Here is a 26,206-nt window from a genome sequence, read left to right as displayed (position 1 = left end):
CAGCTGCCCAGCTCTGAAGGCAGCACCGCCAGCAGCAATGCAGAAGTAAGGGTAGCAGTACCTCAATACCCCCTACAATAACCTTGTGATCACCCCACAACTCCTTTCTGGGTCAGGGTCCCTACAATTACCACACTGTAAAATTTCAGATTTAAATAGCTGAATTGATAAAATTTATGATTTTTAAAATCCTATGACTGTGAAATTGACCAAAATGGACCATAAATTTGGTATTTATTCCTTACTTATATGCCTTTCTTTTCAGAAATCCTTGTACATTGATCATAAATGTTCTTTGCTCCCTTGTACCTATTTCTCCTCCTTTTCTACTTTCTCTGGGTTTTTTTGTAGCTTGTTTTCTTTTCTTTCCCAGGTCCACACAACCAGTGACAGTTTGACTATATCCCCAGTGTAGACCAAGAAACTCATTTTAGATGAAGTGTGCTGGTAATAGGCATGTTATGTAGTCCTTCAAACAAGTTCCATGAAAATCCCACTCTGCTAATGATAAAATAGTATGTAGAAAGGACAAAATCCCAGAATGTATTTTTGCACCATTCTATCTGTTCATGTTGATATGCCATCTTTCACACTTAGCAACACTGACACTTTTATTTCCATTCATGACCAGTTTTTGAGAGATTTTGATGATAACATTTCTCTTTTTGTAGCTTTAAAGTAACTGGTCTCAATTATTCAGCTGCACTTTAGCACCTTGCTGCTGTAGTTGAGATAGATTAGATAGATGATTGATTTTTCCAAAAGCCCTGAATCCTTTCCTCCTATTCCACTCCAGTTCAGTGTTGAGATAAGATGGGAATGTTTGCATCCTGGACAAATACAAAGCAGATTTTATAGTTTGACTGATTTGAAAGACTTAGCTCCAGAGGTTCTTTAACTCTAGATTAATGACAGATGTGGAAACCCAGCAATGGGTGTTGCCAGTCTTTAAGACACCCACTCACTCAAAAACACAAACAAAATCTGGGGAGGAGAACTATTTCATGCTTTTCAGCAGTTGGGTACCAAGACAGGTGTGTTTGAAATACCTAAGACAGACGATTGATAGCTAATGTTTTTAGAATGCGCTGGAGGAAGACAAATTGTGTTTTCATTCTCCTCAGTATCCCTTGTATGCTAAACCTGGGACTAATGCTTCTCCACACATTCACAGTTGAATTGTCATTGGATTTAGGTCCAACGAAGTAACAATTCTGAGTTTAACTAAGATTATCTGTTGTCTGTAAGAGCAGGTTGAGCTGCTGGATCTGGTTTGCAGCATGAAACATGTTTACCCAGCAGTGTGTTGATGTGCTCCACAACAGGCAGCCAGCATAAACATACAGCCAAAAAATGAGTTGAAACAACAGTTTGAAAAGGTAAAGTGGGTTTTGCCCAATTCTTACACCAGCATTAAGTGCAAATTAAATTTTAACTTTGTTTTTAATGCTGGCCTGGACCCCTCACACATACTTTGTCTCTTTTTGTTTCTTTATGATGTATAAGGAAGACCTTAAAAGCTAATTTTATGAGTTTTTATTGTTCACTGTTTTTTACAGTAGAATAATAGGAATGCCATGTCTTGTCTTTCATTTTGGTGCAGAACTCTTTGGAGAACTAGAGAATTGAATTGAGGGCTTTTTCAGACCTTATTTTAAATCTGTAGAGTGAGAGTTTCTCTCCAAAATGTTTTTGTCGAGGAGTTTGAATTAAGTAGTTCTTAACGCGCGTGCGCGCACACACACACGCGCACACGACCTAGACAATCTGACTAAAAATCCTTTCCCTTTCTCAGCTGCACAACTTCCACTCTTGTCACTTGTGATGTCATAATATCTCTGGTCCTCCAAGGAGTTCTCCTGCAAAAAAGATTAGAAAAAGACATGATATTTCTAATCTGAAAAACAAACACATTATGCGTGTGTGTTTAAATAACATATAAAACCAAAAACCCCATTAAGCCTTCTTTATATATCAAACAATCAAAACAATGTGCAAACAAATTTTTTTCATTGCAGGTTACCTGTAAAGCATAAAGTTAAGCAATTATAGAAGAAAATTCTTTGTGAGTTTTTTGTAATACAGTAAAAAGTGTTGGAAATAGGAGAAATGTCATAGAAAATTTCAGAAGCAGCAACATATCTCTGATGATAAGAGATTGACCCCTTCAGCTGCAGCGTGATGTTCTTGAGAGAGGCGTGCTTGCTCCAGCTGTCAGTACATAGTTTTCCAACTGCATTTTACAGTGACTCATAATTTTCAGAGATTTTGGTACTCAACACCTTTGAAATCCTTTGCTCTAAAAGTAACTTCAGTGATGAAGTCTTAGAAATCATGGACTCAGGAGTTTTCAGACATGACTCTAATACATGCTCTGAGAGAGTAAAAAGTTGTAGCAGTATCAAGTGAAATTAAGATGTATGCAAATTCAAAATCTCTCTGCTTGCAGAAATAAAAGTGCAGCGCAATTCTAAAATATGATCGTCTTCTGAAAAAGTGATATATTAGCCCTCCAAAACACTCAAGAAATCCTAAGCATCCTTACATCTCCAAAGGATTTAGTTGCAATGTAGCATTAAGAGATGAAATTTTCAAAAGTACCTAAATGATTTAGGAGCTTAAGGCTATATCTATTCTCGGAGCGCTTCATTAGCATAGGAGTATTTCATCAAAGTGCTCCTAGAATGGATACCAAACAGACAAAGCTTTGCTCTATATTGGTATAGTAAAACCACCTCCTACAAGTGAAACAAGCTATACTGATTAAATTGCATTTTTGTGGCATAACTGAATCTCCTCAAGAATCAACACAGCTGTCGGTCAGGAATCCCCGCACCCCCTCTTCACATCACTGACCGACATCGATATACTGGTAGAAATCTGTAGTGCAGATAACGAATAAATCTCACTTTTAAAAATGGGTCTTGTCTATACAACGGGGTTATGCATCCTATGAGGGTATTATTTCTAAAACGCATTAATACCTTGTGTGTTAATTGGTCCATGGAAACCCTCCGGGTGTGGCCTAAAGGTTCTCTAGTACGCTTCAATGCAGTACTGTTTCAAACAACATCACATTACAATGCAGCAGCAGCATATATGGACCAGTTAACATGCAACTCATAGCGTGCGTTAGAAATCACACCATGGTAGAGTACATTACTGCACTGTGTTGATAAGCCTGAAGTCTCCTAAGTCACTTAGATGCTTTTGAAAATGTTACCCAAAGTCTTAAGACATTTTGCTTCATATGTATTAGATACGTTCTCTGGGTGAACCACTGTTTAATAGAGAGATTGTATCTGACATGAGTACCCCCTCCTATTTGTGATCATACAGATTCTACATATCCTCCATTTGTGATAAAATAACATCCCTGCAACTACAGTCATTGTTTACCCCAGAAAGTAATCTTACAAACGTATTTATATATTTGTAGCTTCTTGTAAAAGCTATTCAGAAGCTATAAATGAGGAAGAGAACCAGCACCTTGCAACTGGTCAGCTCTCAGCAGTCCAGCAGTAAGTGCTCTGTTACCTCTCAGTTTTGGAACCAGAGTATTGGATTACAATGTGACCTTTGATTGAGCTTGCTATGCCATAAAGACTTTGACTATAAGGTTAGGTTAGGCTAGGCTATACTAAAGTCTGAATTGGCATTATTAAATTCAGTACAATCTGAGAAAGGAAGTGCAGGATCTTCAAAAGCAGCTAGTCATTTTGGGTGCCCGATTCGAGATATTAGAGGAATCTGATGTTCAGAGTGCTGAGTGTACTCTCTAAGGAGTCTTACCTCTCTTCTCATAAAGCAGTTCTGTCTCAGTTTTCCTCTCAGTAAAGTGAGATCTTTATATTACTGTCCCCTTTCCCAACATGCATTGTTTGAGGCCTTTACAGTTCCCATCAGCCTTGTGAAATCTGCTTGGATTCTACTGCTTCTTGGCTGATACTAAGATCAAGGGCAGTGCTGGGCTTATTGCCTGTTTTAAAGGGCCAGCATGTCCTGTTTCAGGCACTCCAAAGTTACCAAGATTTAAAAAAACCCACAAAAACAAAAAACCTAGCAATAAAAAAAAAAAAAAACTTAGCTAAAGGTTACCAAAATTTATCTTTAAAAAGAAATATTGCCTGATTATGTTTCTGTCTATGAAGATGGATACAGGTGCCAGTAGCAGTGTAACAGACAGTAGAGTAGCACAGTGTAAGAAACAGTAGAGGGAGACTGGTGAGGGAGAAGCAGGTTAATTACAAGAATAATATTACCCACTTACATATACCAGCTGTGTACACAACTTGTTGGTTCCAAATTATTTGAAAGTATTTTAAAAACATTTCTTTAAAGATGCCAGTGGATATTATAAAATGCCATTGTTAAGAGCAGGTTTGATAGCACTATTTGGTTTTTCAAATAATTCAGATTCTATTCCAGATTAATTGCCCATAGTCCCTCCTTCCCAAATTGGTTTCCGCTTTATCTGCAAAAGCATGTACCAGCAGCACTGCTCAGTGTACACAAATGGTAATCTACTTTTGTGCACATGGAAAACAGCATTCCTGGCACTGAATTAAAAACTCCCAGAGAATACATTATTAATAGGATAAGTCTCTATTTCAGAAAGACCTATCATTTATGTGGTCACTGTTGAGAAGGCTATAGATAGATCTAGTGTTGTTTGTTAACCATGCTGCTTTCTTTAAAAAAAGATGCTGAGAAATACATGGAGAGATTTAATTTTAGAAGGTAATTTCCCTTTTGCTGTACTCTAGTTGCAGACACTAATGTGGTCTAATTATAATGTAATGTAACCTTTTTTATATTGCTCCATATGCTTTAATACTCTAAACAAGTTTTTCTTGGGAAGACTGCAATGAGGGAAAAGCATAGTAATATTCAGTTTAATATAGTAAACAATTTTTCTATTTTGTAGAATTGCATTTGGCATGTAGGGTCAAGATGGTGTATTCCATAGTTTACGAGGGGATGGGTGTGTGTGTATAATAGAGCTACATATGGTTTTTGCTTAAGTCTGCGGTATTAAAACGTTCCTTTTGTTACACATGCTGGACTTGCAGACGCTGTTGAGCCTTATCAAACACAGCCAGTTAGTGCTGCTGGTATGAAAGCATAGGGGAGCTCTCATGTAGAAGGTTAATGGAGTGTAATTATAAAGAAAATGAACTACACAACCACTCTATCTCATTCTACCTGCACTGAGAGTGACAAATGCTCTGATCTTTTATAAACCCTGGAGCGGAGGTTTAACCGTCTAAAATTATGACAGTATAACTGTCAAACACACACCATGTGAAGTATAGGTATGAACTTAATGATAGGAATGTTTACATTCCCTTATGTGTGTGATCTCTGTTAGGAATAACATACCTTCAGCCACCAAGATAAGCTACATGTAAAACATAATTCTTTTATATTGCCTCCACTTTCCAATCAGTTCGTCCATTTTTCTTTTACCAAAGGTGCTTTATCCTCATAGGTTAGTGTCTTGATGAAACAGAGTGTATTTTTCTCTCAGGTGTCCATCAAAACCCAAAAGACCTGCATGTTCCACAAGTGGCTTCTTCATCGCCACTCTTCAGATCACTGTTATCATGACAGTTTATTTCCTGCTGTGGAGGAAGTGATTACCTCTTTCAAGGCACGGTGCCCAAACCACCTGATAGATTGCACTTCAGCAGGGGCAAGCACAGTCACAGTATCCACCTCCCATGAGCTAAACATGGTTTGAGGTTACATGCTGTGGCCTGATCCTAGTATTTTGTTAGTCATTATGTATGTCTACTTAATTCATCATGTTTAGAGGGTCCTCTGGCCATGACTTCTGGAACATAGATGTCTTTTTGCTTTAAAATAATGCTTTAGTTTTGAAAATGTAACCATGAAATAGAAGGGAGATGTTAAGGGAGATTGGATGACTTGACCAAAACTTGGTAATGGGGTGTTTGAGTATCTGCACCTTTTCCTGCCTCTGAAATATCTGAAGGATAAGCAAAGCTATGTTGATTTTAGAGTTTTTGCCATATCCACACGGGATTGAAAAGAGTGATGGCAACAACAGTGAAAATCCTGACTTGTTCCTACCAAGTCTAAAACATAACCCCACTTCCTACTGAGATAAATTAACACAATGTCATATACACTAGGCCCATGGAGCAGAAGCAGAACTGATGGCTTTGTTGCTTTCAGAGATGCATTTTTGACTGATCCCACCCAGATCCGTGGTATGATTAAAGGAGGGCAGTTGAGACTTGCAGTGACCACCACTGGAACGGGAAAGAGGTGATTTAAGTTTAATTTTGCTTTGTAATGCAAAATTTTTTCCTTTGCCATATTAGATAAATTTTTGATGATGCACCGTCTTCTGACACATTTATTACTGAAGAGAAAAACAACAATGTAGCTTGAGTTTCCTTGGATATAATATACATATTCATGCTACAGTTCAAATGAATGAAAATTAAACTTGGTGGTGAGCCAGATCATGATCCTGTGGTCTGACACGTGTCTACACTGTGAAGTAGAACCATTACTAATACGGCTGTCAGCAAGCTGTTCAGCTGAACCAGTGCTGAATGCTATTTAGCTGTAAGTGTAAACAATGATAAACATGTCCTATACTGTTTCAGCAACTTGTTTAATCCCTGCTGAGACCTTCACACCTTTCCTCTATTTCTTGTTATCCCCAGAGTACTGATGAAAATTCAACAGGACAGAACTGGGGTGATCTTGGTAACAAGTTTATTATGCACTGTGTAAAAGAGAATGTTCTTTTTATAAGTTTTAAATTTGTTCCTGTTCAATTTAATTGAATATTTCCTTGTTTTTGTACTGAGAGAGAGTAAATAGGTGTGCCTCATTTACATCCTCTATATCATGTTATTCTGTAGTGCTTTATTATATCCCTTCTTATTCATCCTCTCTCTAATCTAAATAGTCTCAGACTTTTCAATCAGTGTTTGATGTCTGTAAAGCATTTTTAGATATTAAATGCTAAGTGATATTGACAAAAACATCAGGGTTAATTTATTGTAGATCATTGTACAGCATGTTATGGAGACCAATCCTTTTATTTCTATATCTATTTATTACTTTTACTGTAAAATGAAACTAGGGATCTTGCAATTAATACTTTTGCCTTTGACTGTGCATGAAATGCATAAATATGAACTGTATGTACTTTTCCCCTCACAACTGCTGGGGAGAATGTGTGATTCAGTTGTGAGAAGTGGCTAGAGGTTGCACCAGTGTACTGCTCAAGGTGAAAGTAGTTTCATTTCACATTCAAGGGACTGGGTCACTGTATATAGTAGTACATAGTATAATGATTTGATTTATAATCCCTTCCACTTGCGTTATTCAGAAGTGTTAAGGTTCGCCAGATTATAAAGTAGGTTGCTTCATTTAAGGTTTATTTGTTAAACAGGAAGTTAACTAATTTAAATTGTTTCACTGTTCCTGTATAACTCACATTATCACCTCAGTTTTAAAGCTGTCACTTGACACATACGGGTAGTTGTACATAATATGAGTTAAATCACAAATGAGAGAGGAAGAAATAGTTGTTTAGTGATGTTTAGCTTAGACCAGTGGCTACCATGCATGTATATTAGCTGCTTCCCCATAAGGGCTCTTCCTGTGGATTCCCATGCATTAGAATAAATAATGATAAATCTTGAGCTAAGACTTTATATACCAAGCTTCAGCCCATAACACATTTTATAGGGCCATGTTATACACCTTTGTAAAACCAGGTTCATTGGAACCACTGACACCATTTTAACTATAATATTGCAATAATATCTTGAAAGCATGTGTGTTCAATATCAAAACCTTCTTTATGCAGAGAATAGGCTTTAGTTTATTCATCTTTGAATCATGCAATTATATAAATTAGATTTAGTTTAGACCCATGAAGTCGCATCTCTTTTAGGACCAGTGCAATATAGTTTTCCACAGAATATTTTCTAGTGCTTTGTCCAAACTGCTTTTAAATACTCAGTCATGGAATATCAACTGCTTTTGTATTTTTAATATTGTTATTTATAAGTGTTCCAGTCAGGGATTAGGCACTATACCAGGCACTTTACACAATAGTAACAAAACAGTCCTTGCTCCAACGAGATTGCAGGTTGGTTTTATGAAAAATGTGACAGGTAGATGAAACTGAGAAATGGGAGGAGAGGGGGAAGGAGTGGGAGGACAAAGTAACAGTAAAATAAGAATGTTTTGATAGTAGTCGACAGTTTTAGTTTGCCACCTGCCTTGCTGTTGTACAGGGAGAATATTTACATTTTTTTAAACATTATACTGTTAGGAATTTTTCCTGATGGTAAGGCTATTTATTTTGTTTAGTTTCATCCCATTTAATCATACCCTTGTCCTGTTTTTCAGGAATTCTTCTCACCGTCCTCCCCCATGCTTAATGTCATATTTGTATACTGACCAAGCTACTCATATTAAGGTGTTCTAATTTTTCCTCATGAATCCCTCCAACCCTTAGTAATTTTAGTTGTTCGTATCTGAATTCCCTCCACTTAATAAATATTTTATATTTAGAGTAGATAGAGTTTCTAAATTTGCTCAATTTGTAGATCAGAAGCAAAACTTATCAGGACTGCAGATTCGGTCTCCACTCATTACCACCAGCAACAATAACGATTGAGTCAGCACTAGCTGTTTAATTCTGTTGATGATGCTTGATCTTCCACAGACGAATTGGTTCAGTGGTGTGGCAGTGATAAAGACTTGGTTTTGCAAGTAATGTAAGCAGAAAGACATATACAGAGCAGATACGGGCAGCACCAAGGTGCTAGCTTCACAGTCACTTTTGTGACTACCTCTATTTTTAAACTAAATAAAAAAAATTGATAAGCACATTTTGATTAAGAATGAAAGACCTACAGTAGTCTGAGGGTTTAAATGACCTGCTGATCTTATAAAGAATTTCTAGTGGTTTTGCAAAATATTTTAGAATTTAAATTTTTGTTTCTTTTCCAAAGGAAAGAAATTTCACATTCTGTCTAAAAACAAGGAATGTTAACCCAGGAACTTCTTGTAAATTCCTGAATTGTGCAGCTGGAGTTTTGAGTAAATAATCTAACTGTAAAATATAGTGGAGTGTCATCATTCACATAACATACGAGCTCCAGTCTTTTTCATTTTAGCAGCACATAATAATGACAGAAGCGCTATTCACATGACCTCATCTCAATATTCGGTAATAAGATTACACAGGTTAAATGTTAATGAAGATTTCTAAGCAGTTGAATGTAGAATCATATATACCCCACTTTATAATGTGTTAAAAGAATGTTAAAGATGCAAAACCAAGAACTCAACATTTAAGAAATGCCAGAATTAAAATTGCCTGTTCAAACTTAATTCATCTTCCTGGTGCATATGCATGATAAGAACATAATATAAGAATGGCCATACTGGATCAGATCAAAGGTCTGTCTAGCCCAGTATACTGTCTTCCGACAGTGGCCAATGCCAGGTACTTCAGAAGGAATGAACAGAACAGGTAATCATCAAGTAGCTCAGTGGTTTGAGCATTGGCCTGCTAAACCCAAGGTTGTGAGTTCCATCCTTGAGGGGACCATTTAGGGATCTGGGACAAAAATTGAGGGTTGGTCCTGCTTTGAGCAGCGGGTTGGATTACATGACCTCCTAAGGTCCCTTCCAGCTCTGATATTCTGTGATCCCAAGTGAACCCTGTCGCCCAATCCCAGCTTCTGGCAAACGGAGGCTAGGGGCACCATTCCTGCCCATCCCATTGATGGACCTATTCTTCATGAATTTATCTCATTCTTTCTTGAACCCTGTTATAGTCTTGGCCTTCACAACACAAGAGTATTGCACAAGTTATTATATAGGCAGTTAGTGGCAGAGCTAGGAATGGAACCCAGCTATCCTGAGTCATATTTCAGTGCCTTTAAACCCAAGAGAACATCTGTCCTCTTCTTGCAGTCCTCTTTCTCCTATGGACTGAATGAGACAGGCATCCTTTAGGACAAATAGTACGTGCTCATATAATTAAAAATTAATTCAAAATTCATATGTGAAATGGGGTTGAATTAGGGTTGTATGGGAGCCTTAATTCTGACATTTCCCAACTTTGGAATGCTTGACATGACAATCTTAATGTTCTTTTAAAATAGGGTTTTTATTTAATTTCCTAGAGTTTAAACAAACAAATGAACAAAATATTAAAAAGACAGTAATTCTATCATACAAAACCATACTTAGCCTCCCCCCTCCCCTCATGAGTCATTAATAGGCTTTGAACCCATGATTTTTAATCACGGGAGGAAATTTGTAGCCATAGTTGGCAATTATCCTCTACATCAGTGGTTCTCAAAGCTGGTTCCTCTGCTTGTTCAGGGAAAGCCCCTGGCGGGCCGAACCGGTTTGTTTACCTGTCGCGTCTGCAGATTTGGCTGATCGCGGCTCCCGCTAGCCGCGGTTCGGCGCTCCAGGCCAATGGGGGCTGCGGGAAGCGGTGCAGGCTGAGGGATGTGCTGGCCGCCCTTCCTGCAGCCCCCATTGGCTTGAAGCAGCGAACCGTGGCAGTGGGAGCCGCGATTGGCCGAACCCGCAGACGCGGCAGGTAAACAAACCGGCCCAGCCCACCAGGCTTTCTCTGAACGAGCAGCAGATCGGCCTTGCTCTACACCATTGCTTTGTAAACCATTGCTCTACATTGATCAGCCACTACAGTGAGATGGAACACACACTTTGCCAGTGTTTTACATAACTATTTGCTAAACTTCAGAGGAATGTTGAGAATCCACAAGCTGCAGAAGAAAGCCATTTAGTGGACATAGGCAGCACAGCCAAGCACATAAATTTGGCACATTAATTCTCACAATCACTGAGACTGTGGCTGTGAAGTAGGTCTGCAATACAATATTAGAGGCAGAACTGCATTATCAGCTCTGCCAGAAATGGCCTTGTTTAACCTCTCAGTTACACCTTCAGGAAAATGCTGGGAATGATACTTTCCTGACTTCAGTGAGAGTGGAACAATGCAATAAAACGGAGGTTCTCAAAATTCAAATCCTTTAGCCTTTTAGCTTGCAGGGAGGTGTATAATGTAAACATTGTCATGGCTTTGACTACCACATCATAGAATTTTTTTATATACATGTGTGTATTCCATGTGTATAGTACTTACAGCTCAGTTTCTTTAGTAAAGTAAGATCTGCATATTTTACAGGGGTCCTTCAGCATGTATGCTCCTTCTCTGGAACAGCCACCATTTTGTTTGTGTCTCCAACAGCAGAAGCGGATTAGGGTTTTGGGGGGCCCTGGATGGGGCCCCTCCCCACCCCTTCCACCTGCAGTCCCCCCCACACTCCCCGTGCACTCCTGCCAGGGAAATGGGGTTGGGTTGCAGGGGCTTGCCTCTGACTCCTGCTGGGGAGCAGGGTGAGGTCAGGGGCTTGCCTCCTACCGGGGCATGGTATCGCCAGGTGGAGCGGGTTGAGGCGGAGGGATACCCATTTTCCCAGGGCCCCTGGACAAGGGCCCCGTTGGCCCAGTGGCTAATCCGCCACTGTCCAACAGTTTCATGCAGACTGGCAAATCTCCTGTTATATGCAACATTGTTGTAGCCATTTCAGTCCCAGGATATTGGAGACACAAGGAGGGTGAGGTAATATCTTTTATTGGTCCAACTTCTGTTGGTGAGAGAGACAAGCTATTCTAAGGGACCAAAAGTATATGTGCTAACTACTTATTCTTAATTATCTGTTCAATCTAGTATTTAGCTGTGACACTCCTGAGTTCCTTTCCCAGCCTCAAAGAAGAGCTCTATGTCGCTCAAAGCTTGTTTCTCTCACCAACAAAAGTTGGTCCAATAAAAGATATTACCTCACTCACCAAATCTCCTGCTACACAGTTTCAAATTAGCTGTTGGAAAAATTAGTCCAAGGATTTTTTGTTTTGTTCTCCTTCAATTTGTCCTTAATTCAGTTTGTGAAACCAGTTTGGCAACCATTTATCAATGCCCTATTTATTGCACCTGCCAAATACTGTATGACAGCATGGGGCTGTGATTGTTATTATGGCAAGTTGGATTCAGTGATTTACAACAGTGATGATATGAAAGCATCCAGGACAACTCCAGTTTCGAACCTTCTGGTTCTGGCTGGCATTGCTTCTCCAGCAATTAAACATAAAGGCAGGGCCCTGGCCTTATTACTGCATGCAGCCAACTATCAGGACAACTTACTTGCCAATTTTACCTCAAAGTCACATGAAAAATGCTGACTTAAGTTAAGACACTCCATTTCTGAAATAATTGAGCCTCTCAGACAGTACATCAGACATGCCCTTTCAAAGGAACAGCAGCAACAGTTGGTGTAGGGTTGCGTTTTGGATTGATGGTGCATTTCTTGACAGACAGACAACTCAGGTCTGCATCCCCTTGTCTCTCCAGATCAGTTCTTGTATGCATCTCTTAGAACAACCATTTGAACCAAAAGTTCTTCGAGTGTTCACGTCCATTCCACATTAGGTGTGTGCGCGTCGCGTGCACACGCATCGGAAACTTTTCCCCTTAGCAGTTCCCATTGGGCTGGCGCAGCCCCCTGAGTGGCACCACTGCGCCATGCATATATACCCCTGCCGCCCGACCCCCTCCAGTTCCTTCTTACTGTCTGTGGCGGCTTTGGAACAACATCTCTCTTGGATGACAGAAGTCCCTTAGTCTTTCTCATAGATAGCTGTTATCAGTTAGTTAGCATACCTTTGTTGTGGACACTTAAGTGATTAGGTGCTTGGAGGCTTCCAGCACCCACCCTGGGCTGTGGAGCATGCCGCAGGCCCACAGGTTTAAGGCTTGTGCCACGTGCCGCAAGCCTATGCCAGTTAGTGACCCCCACGGCTCGTGTCTATGTTGCCTGGGGGAAGAACATCATACTGAGCAGTGTACGATTTGCAAGGCGTTCAAGCCAAGAACAAAGAAAGAAAGAGACTTTCATTTGAAGCAGTTGTTGATGGAAGTCGCAGTGCAGCCACCGGCCTGGAGCGCCCGATATCTGCTCCGACTTCCTTGGTGCGTAGTGCCCCGGAGCCATCGGGAGACCCGGCACCAGTTAAACACTGAAAGCTGTTGGCCCCAGAGCTCCAGACTAGGCCCCAGCACTGCTCGTCCTCCCCGGTGCAGCCCACGGCACAGTCAAAAGGAAGGCGCGGATGTTCCCCGCATTGGAGGCCGGCGTCTTCCAAGGTCTCGAGCACCGATAAGAGTGGGAAGGTTGATAGTTGAGCAGGAGGACCCCATGATGGACATTTTGAGCCCCAAAGGTCCATCTAGAATAGCGCTCCCGCTCATTAAGACCATCCAATCGAATTATAACACTATATGGCAGACCCCGGCCTCCAGCGCTCCAATGGCCAAAGGTGTGGAGCGCAAGTACTTTGCCCCATCAAAAGGCTATGAATTCTTGTTCTGCCACCCAAGTCCATGCTCCCTGGTGGTCTTGGCAGTGAACGAAAAGGAGCGCCATGGACAACAAGCCCTGGCACCTAAGGCCAAAGAGGCAAAACGCCAGGACCTTTTTGGCAGAAAGGTGTACTTGTCAGGGGGCCTTCAGCTGAGGATTGCTAACCAGCAGGCCATCCTCAACAGGCATAATTTTAACTCCTGGTCAGCGGTGGGGAAGTTTAAGGACAGCCTCTGGCAAGGTTCCCAACAGGAGTTTACGGCCCTGGTGGACGAGGGCAAGGCAGTAGCAAAGACCTCTCTCCAGGCCTCCCTGGATTCAGCAGAAGCGGCGGCCAGAACAATCGCGTCGGGGGTGGTCATGAGGCGCTCGGCATGGCTACAGGAGTCAGGCCTGCCGCCTGAGGTCCAGAGTACGCTTCAGGACCTCCCCTTTGAAGGGTCCAGGCTCTTTTCGGACCAGACAGATGCGAGGCTGCATAGCCTCAGGGACTCAAAGGCTACACTTAGGTCACTGGGTATGCACACCCCAGTGATGCAAAGGAAGCCCTTTAAGCCACAGCCTCCCCCTCAGTGCCAGTACCAGCCTCGTCAAGGACATGAACCTTACCGTAGGCGAGGCAGGGATAACAGGCAACGGCGCAATAATAACAACAATAATGCACCGGGTCAGAACCAAGGTCAGTACAGATTCCAGCCGGGCACTAAGCCAGGCTTTTGAAGGTGCGCTTGAGGACAGTGTACCAGTCCAGTCACCGGATCCGTCCCCTTGTTTCCTGAACCGCCTGACCCGTTTCTCCCGTGCGTGGTCCAGCATTATGTTGGACCGTTGGGTCTTATGCATGGTATGGAACGGGTACTCGCTGCAATTCTCTTTCCTCCCTCCCTTCCACGTCCCTCTTCAGGGACCCCTCTCACGAGCATCTCCTAGAGAAGGAGGTTTGCTCGCTGCTGGAGGCGGGGTTGGTAGAGGCGGTGCCGCATGGACTAAGAGGGAAAGGTTTCTACTCCCGGTACTTCCTCATCCCCAAGGCCAGAGGGGGCCTTCGTCCCATTTTAGACCTGCACAGGCTCAACAAGTTTCTGGTCAAGGCCAGGTTCTGCATAGTCTCTCTGGGCACCATCATCCCTTCCCTGGGTCTGGGAGGCTGGTATGCTGACCTCGACATGAAGGATGCGTACTTTCATATCGCCATCCACCCAGCACATCGGAGGTTCCTGCGCTTCACCGTGGGCCAAGAACATTACCAGTTTGCAGTTCTCCTGTTCGGTCTAGCCGCGGACCCATGGGTGTTTACAAAATGCATGGCAGTGGTGGCAGCCGTCTTACGGAGGCAGAGGATCTGGGTTTACCCATACCTCAACGACTGGCTCCTGGCAGGTCGATCTGAAGCTGAAGTGCGGGGTCATGTGGATGTGGCCCGGAGATTGTTCCGTGAGCTGAGGCTCCTGGTCAACGTCCCCAAGTCCACTCTCGTGCCCATGCAGAAAGTGGAATTCATAGGGGTGGTCCTGGACGTGGTGCAGGCCAGGGTAAGCCTTCCAGTATCCTAATTCCGGGCTATCCAGCAAGCGATGGCCTCCCTTCGCCAGTTTCCAATGACAACGGCCAGGTGCTGCCTGCGGCTGCTGGGCCACATGACAGCGTGCATGCACGTGGTCAGGCATGCCAGACTGAGACTCAGGACTATGCCGGCGTGGCTCGCTCGGGTGTACCGCCCAGGCAGGGACCCCCGGGACTTGGTAGTGACAGCCCCAAGGGACGTGCTGGATTCCCTGCTGTGGTGGCAGTCCCAGCCTTGCGAAGGCATCCTCTTTGCCACCCCACAACTGGACATGATGCTGGTGATGGACACGTCAGACCACGGATGGGAGGGACTCACCTGGGGGACCTCAGGACTCAGGGCTTGTAGTCTGGAGCAGAGCAGTCGCTCCATATCAATGTGAGGGAGCTCAGGGCTGTTTGTTTAGCCTGCCAGACCTTTCACGCCACTCTGAGTGATCACAGCGTGACAGTTCTGACAGAAAACACTACTGCCATGTTTTATATAAACAAGCAGGGTGGGGCCCATTCCTCACCGCTCTGTCGCGAGGCTTTCCTCCTCTGGTACTTTTGTATAGCCCACGCCATTCACCTCAAGGCATCATATCTCCCGGGGGTGCAAAACGAGCTGGCGGACTACCTCATCAGGTCGTATCGCATGCACGAGTGGATGCTCAGAGCGGACGTTGTGCTTTTGCTCTTTGCCAATGCCCAGTGCCCGCGGCTCTGCTCATTCCAGGGCCACAGATGCATTTGCGATCCCGTGGGGAGGGGGCTTGATGTATGCTTTTCCCCCGCTCCCCTTGGTACACAAGGTCCTGCTCAAGGTATGCAGGGACAAGGCAGCAGTGGTATTAATCTATAAACTATAAGCACTGGTTTAATCAATACTATAATACATGGAATCTTGACTTCCTGCTAAATATGTATTCAGAGAATCAAGTGCTTTCTAAATGAGTGGGCTTGAGTTTTGTTAACAAAAGGTTATAGGCTAAAACCAGCACAGTAGTTGCTGCATTGTTTCCTAAAAGTGCAGACTAGCCATTCAAATATTTCAGAGATTTCTATAAACCTTGAATCATTCTGTCAGTGGAATAATTTCTGTCCCCTCTGGCCTAGAGTCCTGCGTTATATCTCTGTATCCTCAGTCATATTCACTGATACAGTTCTTCATTTTTTACTGTATTACTGTTTTTTTACTATTGATAGTTGTACATTTGTCCTCCTTATTAAATATATGTGCATTTAGCTTTGCTACTCCTAAATTATGGCTTTAGTAAATATTTTCCAGTTTAAAGAATAAATATGTGGCAGTGTTCCTTAATCGGCTCTGTTGTCTACATTGTACATTTTGGTATCTTTCTGTTTTATTTAAAAGCATAGCTGTTCTATTTCCCATTCGGTAACAGCAGGATTGTTTTGAAGGGAATGGAGGAAGAGGAGATTGTCTTTAATAAATTCTGGCATAGTCAGCAAATACTTTTTTTTTTCCCAGACAAGAGTTCAGGTATTATTTGAAATCGTTGTTTTCTCTTGCTGTTTCATTCTCAGCAGTTGGCAAATCTTAAATCATAAAGAATGTTTCTAGTGCATTGTGAAAATGTAGTAGAGTAGACTTAATAGTCCACTTCCTGAATGTGGTGGAAAGTTACAGCAACTCGCTAGCAGGCAGCTGGTACATTGAAACAGAGCTAGCTTTGTTTCCATGGTAGAAAAAGGTATAAAATGGATAGCCTTGTAATATTCTCCCTCTCTGTTTCTGATGTTTAAACAATAAAAATGGGATGTCTTTTTTTATAGGAATAGTTTTTGGTGAGTGTTCTAAAAAGAAAATACAAAATCACCAAAGGGAATTTTGGGACATGGTGCAAAAGTTGTTAAATCCCTTGAACTGTGTGTGTGTGTGTGTGTGTGTGTGTGTGTGTGTGTGTAATATTGGTTAAAAATTTAAATAAAGTTGCACTTTAAAAGTGAGGAAAATATAGTTCTGCTTCAGAGAGCATTCCTGACGGGCATCTTATGAAAACCTTTGCATCTGAATTATCTGGATGAGGACAATGAGTGGACCCAGTTTTAAAAAATATATTTTTGTGTTTCTGGAGGGCCATAGTGGCCCAGAAAATTTCTGGCCTATGCATCATGGAAGCCAGGAAAAATTCTGCAGCCTGAGACCTGAAAATTCTTGGAACAGGCTTGCTACATGAATGAGTCAATAGCATCACTGAGTGTATCAATATTGATAACGATTACAATGGGTAAGAAACACTCAGGTAAGATGCCAAGGACTCTTTGAACTCTTCAGTGTGAACAGGGCTTAATGAAACCTACTGATGACATCAAGGGACTAGGAGCCCTGAAATTATGCAGTAAACTTAATAAGCAGTGTTTGAGAAATGGGTTTTGAAGTGGTCTGATAGTAGCCACTGCAGAGGACTGGCAGGTCTTCTTTGGATAGAATACAGTAAAGAAATAAAGTGAAGGAAGTGCTTGTCTACACTACAGGTTATGTCGGTATAACTTACGTCACTCGGGGGTATGAATAAGCATATAGTGTCTTCACCAAATGCAATGCGGCTGCACCGCTGTAATGCTTCTAAGTGTAGACTAGCCATTATTTTCCCTTTTCTTATGGGTGGAAAGGGGTGGTTGGTATTTGGCTTCAGATGGATTCAACCAATTTTAAAATGATGAGAAGCAGGCAACTTTTCATAAATGTCCAGTATTGAGAAAAAGCAACTACAGGGGAACTTGGACATATTTGAAACCTTTCCTTATGTGTGTCTGATGCAGAAAAAACTATCAAATTATGTTTGATAGTTTATCTGAGTTTAAAAATGTGAAGAAACTGTTAATAAAGAGATAAGAACGGGGACAAAAGAGTTGCAAATGTCTAGGCTTCCAGATCTTAAGGAGATATTTTCAAAGGGTTGTGCAGGGTTTTAGATATGTAATTCCTGTTGATTTTAATAGGAAACATGTGGTCATTGCAAATTTACCCTGAAGACTTGTATGTACTGGAGCACAAACTGATTCAAAGCTGATTAAGCATAGTCCTGGCAACATCAAGGTTGAGAACTATTTTTTTACCACACTTCTAGCGTGATTTAATGCCCCAGAGTGGATAGGGATTTTTTTCAAACCACTATGCTGTCAAATCCAGCTCTAGCAAGGTTCCACTGCAATTGTTGAATATAGTCCCCAGTCCTGCAAACAGAGCTGTGTGGGTGGACCCTTGTGTAACCCAGGCCTGCTTGGTGTGGCTCTGTGTCCCCCTCTGTTGTCACCTAGCCCAGCTAGAGATGGATGAGTCTGTTACAGCCTTAGCTAAAAGGCACAGGGCCGCCCAGAGGGGGGGCAAGTGGGGCAATTTGCCCCAGGCCCTGGGCCCCGCAGGGGCCCCCACGAGAGTTTTCAGGGGTCCCCACAAGAGTTTTTGGTGGCAATTTGGCAGTGGGGGGGGGTCTTTCAGTGCTGCCGAACACACCCAGAGTGAAGGACCTGCTGCCGCTTCTTCCACTCTGGGTCTTCAGCGGCAATTCGGCGGTGGGGGGTCCTTCCGCTCCATGTCTTTGGCGAAGACCCGGAGCAGAAGAACCCCCGCTGCCAAAGACTCCAGGCCCCCTGAATCCTCTGGGCGGCCCTGAAAAGGCATGTGGCTTTTAGCTCATGCAGTAATGGCTCATACACCTGAGCTTCAGGAGTCCTAGGTTTGATCCCGCCTGTTGATGACTGGTATCTGTCAGCATTACACTTGCACTTGGCTGGTAGATCACCATTGACTTCAATAGGCTCCATGAGTGTGCAAAGATTTGCCCTCACGGATCTGACTGCATAGAATGTAATTGTTTTCAGTGTGGTACAAACTGGCCCCATTGTAGCAAAGTTTGAAAACTGTTTCAGACATGGCTGTGAGCTCTAATATGGACAGGTGCCTTAGGAGTTGTGTAGTAAACTGTCTGATTTTGCAGGTGAAACTAAATTATTTGTGTATGTACAATTCACAGCTGCCCTTGGTAATGAATAATGAACACACTGTTCTGTGGCTCTCTGGCTGTGGAGTAATTTTGTAGCTTCAATGCTGGTGTATTTTTATTGACAGTTAGAAGGAATTTAACTGACAGAAGTTATTGGTCTCTCCTACAAACTTCAGTTTTACTGGTGGTTCCTCCCAACTGAATATCCTTATAATAATTATGGATGGTAGAAAATGCGGCTATCAAGCAGCTCTCAGCATGCTCTAAAAAGCCAGAGTAGACTTCCAACAAAACAAGTTTTTTCTGCTTACACTATCTGTCCTGTGCCAAATATGCAGTCATCTTTTTCCTGCAGGGTAATAATGAAAGTTTGCAAGTGTTTCGCTCCTTTTTTCCCTCCCCAGATCTCCTGGGCTTTGTTTCAGGACCTGGGGGAGGATCAGTTGTGAATGTGATGTGACTCACTTGACTCCTACTCTCCGAAATCCTGTTCTGATTGGCTGTCACCTTGCTGTAACTGTATGGTTTAGGAGTACAAGCCTAACTGCCTTTTTTTTCTCCTTTTCCTACTGTTCCCTTCTGTTGTAAAGAACACTGTGGGAACGAGTTCTTGCATGGTTGCTGCTGGTTTCCTTGAGTTAGGAAATCAGTAGAAGAACACCATTATCACTGAATTTCTTATGGATGGCTTCTTATGGACCTGTTTGTGTCGGGTACAGTAATTCTTTAGTTTCCTGTGCAGTTTTTATGTGGAGTTCATTTTTGGCAGGTATTACAAATTTGCGTTTATATTTTGTCCTCTGCTGTGTTCTCCTCTCCTCCCCCTCAATTCGGGTTACTTTCTGGAAATTTGTTCTCTCAGTTCCTGTCTCTGCTTGCTGACATGGCACTTTAGCTTGTTACCATGGTTGATGTTTTCAGAAAGCAATTTTAGATTATTGTTAAATTGTTAAATTATGAATGGGCTGACAGACACAGACCAGTTAAGTCTCCATATAAAATTCTTGAATTAAAAAAATATTTTTTACACTACTGTCTTTACTGTGTGCTGTAGGAGGAAACAGATTCAGGCATTGTTAGTCCTTGGCAGTTTTTGGCACTTTTGTGAATACAATAGGAAGTTGTTAATTTTCACTTTGGTCATTTTCAAACTCCCAATTTTTCTGTGGCTTTGGATCTGCTTTTCTTTTAATCTCAAGTATCTGGCATACAACTGTGGAGAGAGTTGTCAGCTGACTCTCAGAATATCAAAGAGCATTTTTAGCAGCCAAATAGCTTTTGCTTGATACACTTGATAGTTGCTGAATTCAGTCATTTGCAAAAAGGTCAATAATGTGAATTCACAAGTTTCATTGTGTACCTAACAAGAGTTGAATTTCCTTTCTAGTGGACAGTCTCTCTGATCTACTTTTTAAAGTTACAGATATGAAACCCTCCAATTTGGCATTCCACACCGACTGCTTTCTTTCTCTGGGAGGTTGGTAGGTGCGAACGTAGTCTTAATTTCCCTTAGGCAGGGAATTTGGAATCAAAAGCATAGATTATTATAGCTAGAGTTGTGTAGAGGACAGAAGTTCTGTTTTGCAAAAGAATTTCAGTTTGCAAAATTTAGCTTTGTTCCAAATTGGTGCAAAAACCAAAAATTTCAAAGTTCTCCGCAAAGGAAAATTTCCCCCTTCTCCCCTTCCAAAAAATTGTTTCGGGTAACTCAAAATGTTTTATTTCAATTTTGACTTTTTAGAATTTTGTATTATAGTATACCATAACAGAAAGTAAAAATTAGTTTCAAATCAAAAAATCAAAATGATTCATTCCAAAAATATCAAAACAGGATATTTTTGACATTGTTAGAACTTTTCTTTCTTGGTTTTAAAAAACAAAATTCCAGCAAAATCGATTCAGTTTCACAAAGCGATTTGATTTTGATGGCATTGCATATCCAATGGAATTTAATTCCATTAAAATTTATCTACTCCATTCCAATTTTAGCTGAACCCTTTCTACTAGGCCACCATTCTTCCCATTTATTTCATTGCTCTTGAGGCGGGCACGCTGTAGAGTTGGATTGGAGCATTTGACCTCATAGTCAAGAGGGATTTACTTGTTTCTCCTGAGACTTTGAATCTGCCCTAAATTGACCATGGGAGGGGGTATGTGGAAAGTAAGATAGCCTTTTCCTGTGCCACCCAAAAGACTGAAAGTATCCCATTCATGTTGTTCCCAACCCTAGCCTGCCCTAAGGTGCGAGTGTGAAGCTGAGCTTATCCTTGAGCGCAGGTTGCCCATGTGAGGCAGCTAATCAGTCCTTCAGCCTGTAAAGTGATCCTCTGAGGATGAAGAAAACCTATCAGGAGAGGGACCTTTATATTAAGTCATCCTTACCTTTCATAAAATCTATAAAGTAGTAGGAAATCTTTACCCTCCCCCCGCAAAAAATGCCTGTACCATGATTTCTCCCCCCACCGGTCATCAAAACTGTTTGCCCTACTAGACCTTCTTTGTGGTGGTGGTGGTAATAATTAAAATTTTTAAAAATACATGAAAAAATGTTGAAGTTGCAAAGTCAAGGAATCAGAAGTTAGGAAATGTCAGAATTAAGGATGCCTGTGCAGCCTTCATTTGGACCCCTTAAGTAGAGCAGGAGTTCTACTGTAGTTAAAACTGAGATTCGCTTACTGTTTAACTGTGAGTTTTTTGAGGTATCCAGTATTTAATTACATGATCACATACTATTTTTTCCACTGTCTCGTTCAGTCCACAGAATACTGTATATTCTGGGAATGAATCGGGGTTGTGTAGTGCATGAAGCTGTTGTCTGTACAATCCCATCCTCATCTGTTTTAGATGTTGAAAGATGTATAATGAATTTTCTGGGTGCCCAAACAACAGGGGCGATATTTGCAGAACTTCTGAGTACTCCTTGATTGGGGCTGTATTTTGAATGCACACAATGATTAAAAATGCTAAGTAGTCTGAAAAATCAGGCCCTAGGTGTCCTACCCAAATTAGTAGACATTTTTTACCTTAATTTCTCTATGCCTCTGTTACCAATTTATAAAATGGGGATAATAATGCCACCTCCTCTGCATAAGGGTTTTGAAAATAAATTCATTGATGTCTGTGAAATACTTGGATAGTACAGTGAATGCACCTTGGAAATGCCCATGAGCAAATTAATAGTTTTGCATTCAGTACAGGGGTTGGATCATGGGTGGCACGTGAACCACTGGCTGGAGGAGGCTAAACCCCAACCCTGCCCCTTCCGGCCAAGGCCCCGCTGGAGTCCAGCCCCACCTCCCATCAAAGCCGCCGCCCCCCTCTCCCCCACAGCCGCTGGCCCACTTCCACAGCTAGCACCCCAGCCCCAAAGGCGCGCTGGGAGAGTGGACAGCGCACGGCCCCATCCTCTCAACCCGGGGGAGCAGGAAGGCAAGCGGTGCGTGGCCCCATCCTCCACAGCTCAGGAGGGCGGGCAGCGTGCAGCCCCAGTCCTGGAGCATGGGAGGGAGGGCAGCACATGGCCAAGCCTCCCCAGCTCCGGAGTGTGGGAAGGCACGGCCCCAGACCCAGAGTACTGGGGGGCTGGATTGGGAGCCAGGAGGACTACTGGAGCTGCAGCGTCACAGCAGGGGGTGGGGTCATGCCTGGTTGTTTGGGGCGGCAACGCCTCCCCCTGCCTATGTGACCCACTGCCCATGGGTTGGATGATGTATAATAGATAAGACCTGAAGCCACACTTTGAATGAGGAGGATAAAAAGAATATTGAGTAACAATACAGTCACTAAGCACAGGTTTCAGAGGAACAGCCGTGTTAGTCTGTATTCGCAAAAAGAAAAGGGGCACACTGTCCATTCTGTACTCTGAATGAGATAGGGGTCTGTGGAAAATATAGTGTGAAATCATTTAATTAGGACCGTCATAATGCATACAAAGACAGGTTTCAGAGGAACAGCCGTGTTAGTCTGTATTCGCAAAAAGAAAAGGAGGACTTGTGGCACCTTAGAGACTAACCAATTTATTTGAGCATGAGCTTTCGTGAGCTACAGCTCACTTCATCAGATGTTTACCGTGGAAACTGCAGCAGACTTTATATACACACAGAAATCATGAAACAATACCTCCTCCCACCCCACTGTCCTGCAGGAGCCTGTGATGGGATCTATCAGGCCTTTTTGGTTGCCTGGGTTTTCCTGAAGCAGTGGTGGTCTCAGGCCTAGGCTGTCTCATAGGAAATGAGATAAGACTGACGGCCTGCGTTCTCACACCCAAGAAACAGGTACAGGTTTTCTTGGGATTGACAAGCTGTTACTGAAGGTTCATATCCCATTTTGCAGCTCTTTTGGCAGATCTCATGAAAGCCACTGCAACCAGAGCAATCCAGTGGATAACTGAATGTAACAAGCCCTTTACCAAAATAAAGACTTTCTTCTTCAAGTGATGGTCCCTGTCTGTATTCCGCTGAGGGTTAAGCACATGCACCATATGCCTGGAGCCAAAGCTTTTGAAAGTAGTACTGTTCTGTGGTCTAAGCATGTGCCCTATTCTGCCTCGTCTCACCAGAGGTGATAAACGGTGCGACAGGCTGCCAGCGTCTCCAGTTCCTTCTCAAGGCCACATGATCCAAGTCGGAGCTTCTACTCCTATCATCCTCGTGATGAACTTTCCAAAACTATCGTTAGTGTTGTTTGTAGTTTAAATTTCTTATCTGTTCCTGCATTTATTTTTTGGTTTTTCTTCGATTCTTTCTTTCATACCTGATTTAGAAATTGGGACGCCACTTCGACAGTGTTTCCCCCAACTTTACACCCCCGCCCCCGCTTCCACCTCCGTAATGTGGGGCTGGGTACTGGATTATGCTGAAGACACTGGGTTTCAAAACCTGTCCTTCCTGCCCTCACTAGTTTTCCATCACCAACGAGCACCACCGCTGTTTGTACTGCTTAGGGGAAGCCCATATTGCGTCCAGGTGAAGTATGTGCCTCTCCTGCCCATACTTGGGAGAACCAGAGTCTCCGTTTTAGGAAAGACCTTATGGAGGCTGCCATGGGAGCAGTATTAGATCTTGGATGGGGAACCCCCTTCCCTTGCCCCCCCAGTACATCAGCCTGAATAGGCGAAGCATGCCCCTTCTGCCGCAGAACCTGCATCAGGCTCCGTTGGTACCAGTGCTAAGAACCCCACACTGGGGCTTAGCCATGAACCAAGGAAGGATGCACATAACCATGGCAGTAAGTCTTCCTCCAAGTCTCAGAAGTACTCTGCACCGTCCATGGGTTATGGCTAGGCTGATTGGCAAACTGGGAGCCATGATGGCTAACCCCTCCTTTACTACTTTCCATAAAGACAAGATCTCTTTATGCCTTCACCCCAAGTTCCTACCCGGGGTGGCTTCCCAATTCGACCTCAATTACCTACCTTCTTACTCAAGCCTCGAATGAGAAAAGAAGGCTTCACTCATTCGAAGGGCATTGGCTTTTTACCTTGAGCAGACAAAGCTGTATAGGAAATCCCCTGGGTTTTTCATTGCCATGGTGGAGAGAATGAAAGGGCAAGTCATTTCCACCCAGAGAATCTCCAAGTGGGTCTCGGGGTGCATTATGCACTGCTATCAGTTATCAGGATGATCCCCACCTCGAGGGATTCGGGCCCATTCCATGAGATCACAAGCATCAACTACAGCCGCACTCCACAATGTGCCCTTCACAGATATATGCAAGGCAGCCACATGGAGTTCAGTACACACCTTTTCCACACACTACACTCTAGTGCATGATTCTGCAATGGACTCTTGGTTATTTGTTACTCACCCTCAGTGGAATACCATACGGACCATGGCTTGAAGAAGAAAATGAGATTACTTACCCATAACTGGAGGTTCTTTGAGATGTGTGGTCCCTATTTGTATTGCAAACCTATCTTCCTCCTTCCCTCTGCTGCGGATTCAACAGCTCTGTGGTAGAGAAGGAACTGGAGACGCCGGTGGCCCAACCATCCCTTTATCACCTCAGGCAAGACCATGGCGCATACACGGACAGCTGAACAGTACTACTTTCAAAAGGTCCGGCTCCGGGCGCATGGTGCATGGGCATAATGCTCAGTGGAATACAGATAGGGACCACACATCTCAAAGAACCTTCAGTTACAGGTAGGTAACCTCATTATCCTATGTCAACTTTCTTCGGTGCCTGGACTACTCATGCTCGTTTTTACTGCAAATTCAAACTTCCCCAGTTGCTTTGGGAACAGTGTTTTCATATAGTTCTCAAGGTGTGGAACATCCAGTATTATACCTAAATTGGAAACTGCAGTGAGGAGAGATTAGATACTCCACCATCAAGCAGGAGTGCTTGGCCATCAGATTGGCTGTAGGGCCTTAACAACATTATCTTTTAGGGGTTCCCCTTGACCTAATAATGGATCATGCATCATTTAAATGGTTGCAGACGATGAAGGACAATAATCCTGGTGTTACTCAGTGGTATTTGGTGCTGCAACAATGTGCCTTTCATGTGCAAAACCAAAGGGGTTCACATCATCAAGGTGCAGTTTCCTTTCCCCAAGATAGTGGGCTTATTGCAGAAGTGGGAGATTGGGCCCTAAAGCTCGTTCTGCAGGGGGAGGTGTGTGATGAGGTCTATCAGGCCTTCTCTGCACCCCTGCTGGAAGTGTCAGTGCCCTGACACTCCCAGCTAAAAGTAAACCTGTTCAGACCAGGCTACCAACAAGATTTAGTCCTCCAGAGGCCGAGATGGGCCTGGAGAAAGTGACCAATCAGGAGCTAGCAGACTAGTTAAGAAGGCTTGCCTGCTTCTTCTGAGGGATCCATGTCTCATCCAGTTCTCAGTGCAGGATGAGACTGGGACAGAGGAGCAATCAGTGCCAACTCTGAGACTCTTAATAAGTCTGTATTGATCATGTGCCAACTGCGATTTTCAGAAGCTTATGAATTGGCCAAATTTTGGTGGTTTTCATAGGGACAGCAAAAAGCCCATCTCTGTCACGAGGGCAACACCCCTGCTAAACTTAAAGCCCCTGTTCCAAAGCATGGAGGCAAGTCACCCATTAGGCGAATGGTAGGGTTGGGAATAAAACCCCTGTCTCATGAGTCCCAATCCAGTGTTCCATCTACTAGACCACGCTGGTTCCCAAATCCTAAAAAAAGAAATCCTGCTGGAACTTCTGAACAAGACTTTTTCAGTAAACACTTTACTCTTTCTTCTTAA

The 26,206-nt window shown here is 43.0% G+C and overlaps 2 protein-coding genes across 16 annotated transcripts in view; one reads left to right on the top strand and one right to left on the bottom strand.

Moving 5' to 3' along the window:
- Window positions 1-26,206, top strand: part of PHF21A (PHD finger protein 21A) — a 259,275-nt gene that overhangs the window by 186,699 nt on the left and 46,370 nt on the right. Inside the window, exon 5 of one of the 12 annotated variants that reach the window (XM_073348149.1) lies at window positions 6,702-6,744. The exons of the other annotated variants lie outside the window; for them this stretch is intronic. Coding sequence (XP_073204250.1) covers window positions 6,709-6,744 — 36 coding nt within the window. The 5' untranslated portion in view covers window positions 6,702-6,708. The remainder of the gene's footprint in view (window positions 1-6,701; window positions 6,745-26,206) is intronic. 12 annotated transcript variants of the gene reach the window in all.
- Window positions 1,522-26,206, bottom strand: part of LARGE2 (LARGE xylosyl- and glucuronyltransferase 2) — a 118,524-nt gene continuing 93,839 nt past the window's right edge. For 2 of the 4 annotated variants that reach the window (XM_073348121.1, XM_073348127.1), the window contains one exon: window positions 1,522-1,859. In XM_073348121.1, coding sequence (XP_073204222.1) covers window positions 1,828-1,859 — 32 coding nt within the window. In that variant the 3' untranslated portion in view covers window positions 1,522-1,827. The remainder of the gene's footprint in view (window positions 1,860-26,206) is intronic. The other 2 variants (XM_073348125.1, XM_073348129.1) reach the window with 1 other exon arrangement.

The sequence above is a fragment of the Lepidochelys kempii genome, chromosome 6 (assembly GCF_965140265.1).
Source record: "Lepidochelys kempii isolate rLepKem1 chromosome 6, rLepKem1.hap2, whole genome shotgun sequence".
In the NCBI taxonomy this organism is placed as follows: Eukaryota; Metazoa; Chordata; order Testudines; family Cheloniidae; genus Lepidochelys; species Lepidochelys kempii.
The sequence above is the reverse complement of the archived record's forward strand: the minus strand, read 5'-3'. Positions and strand labels throughout refer to the sequence as shown.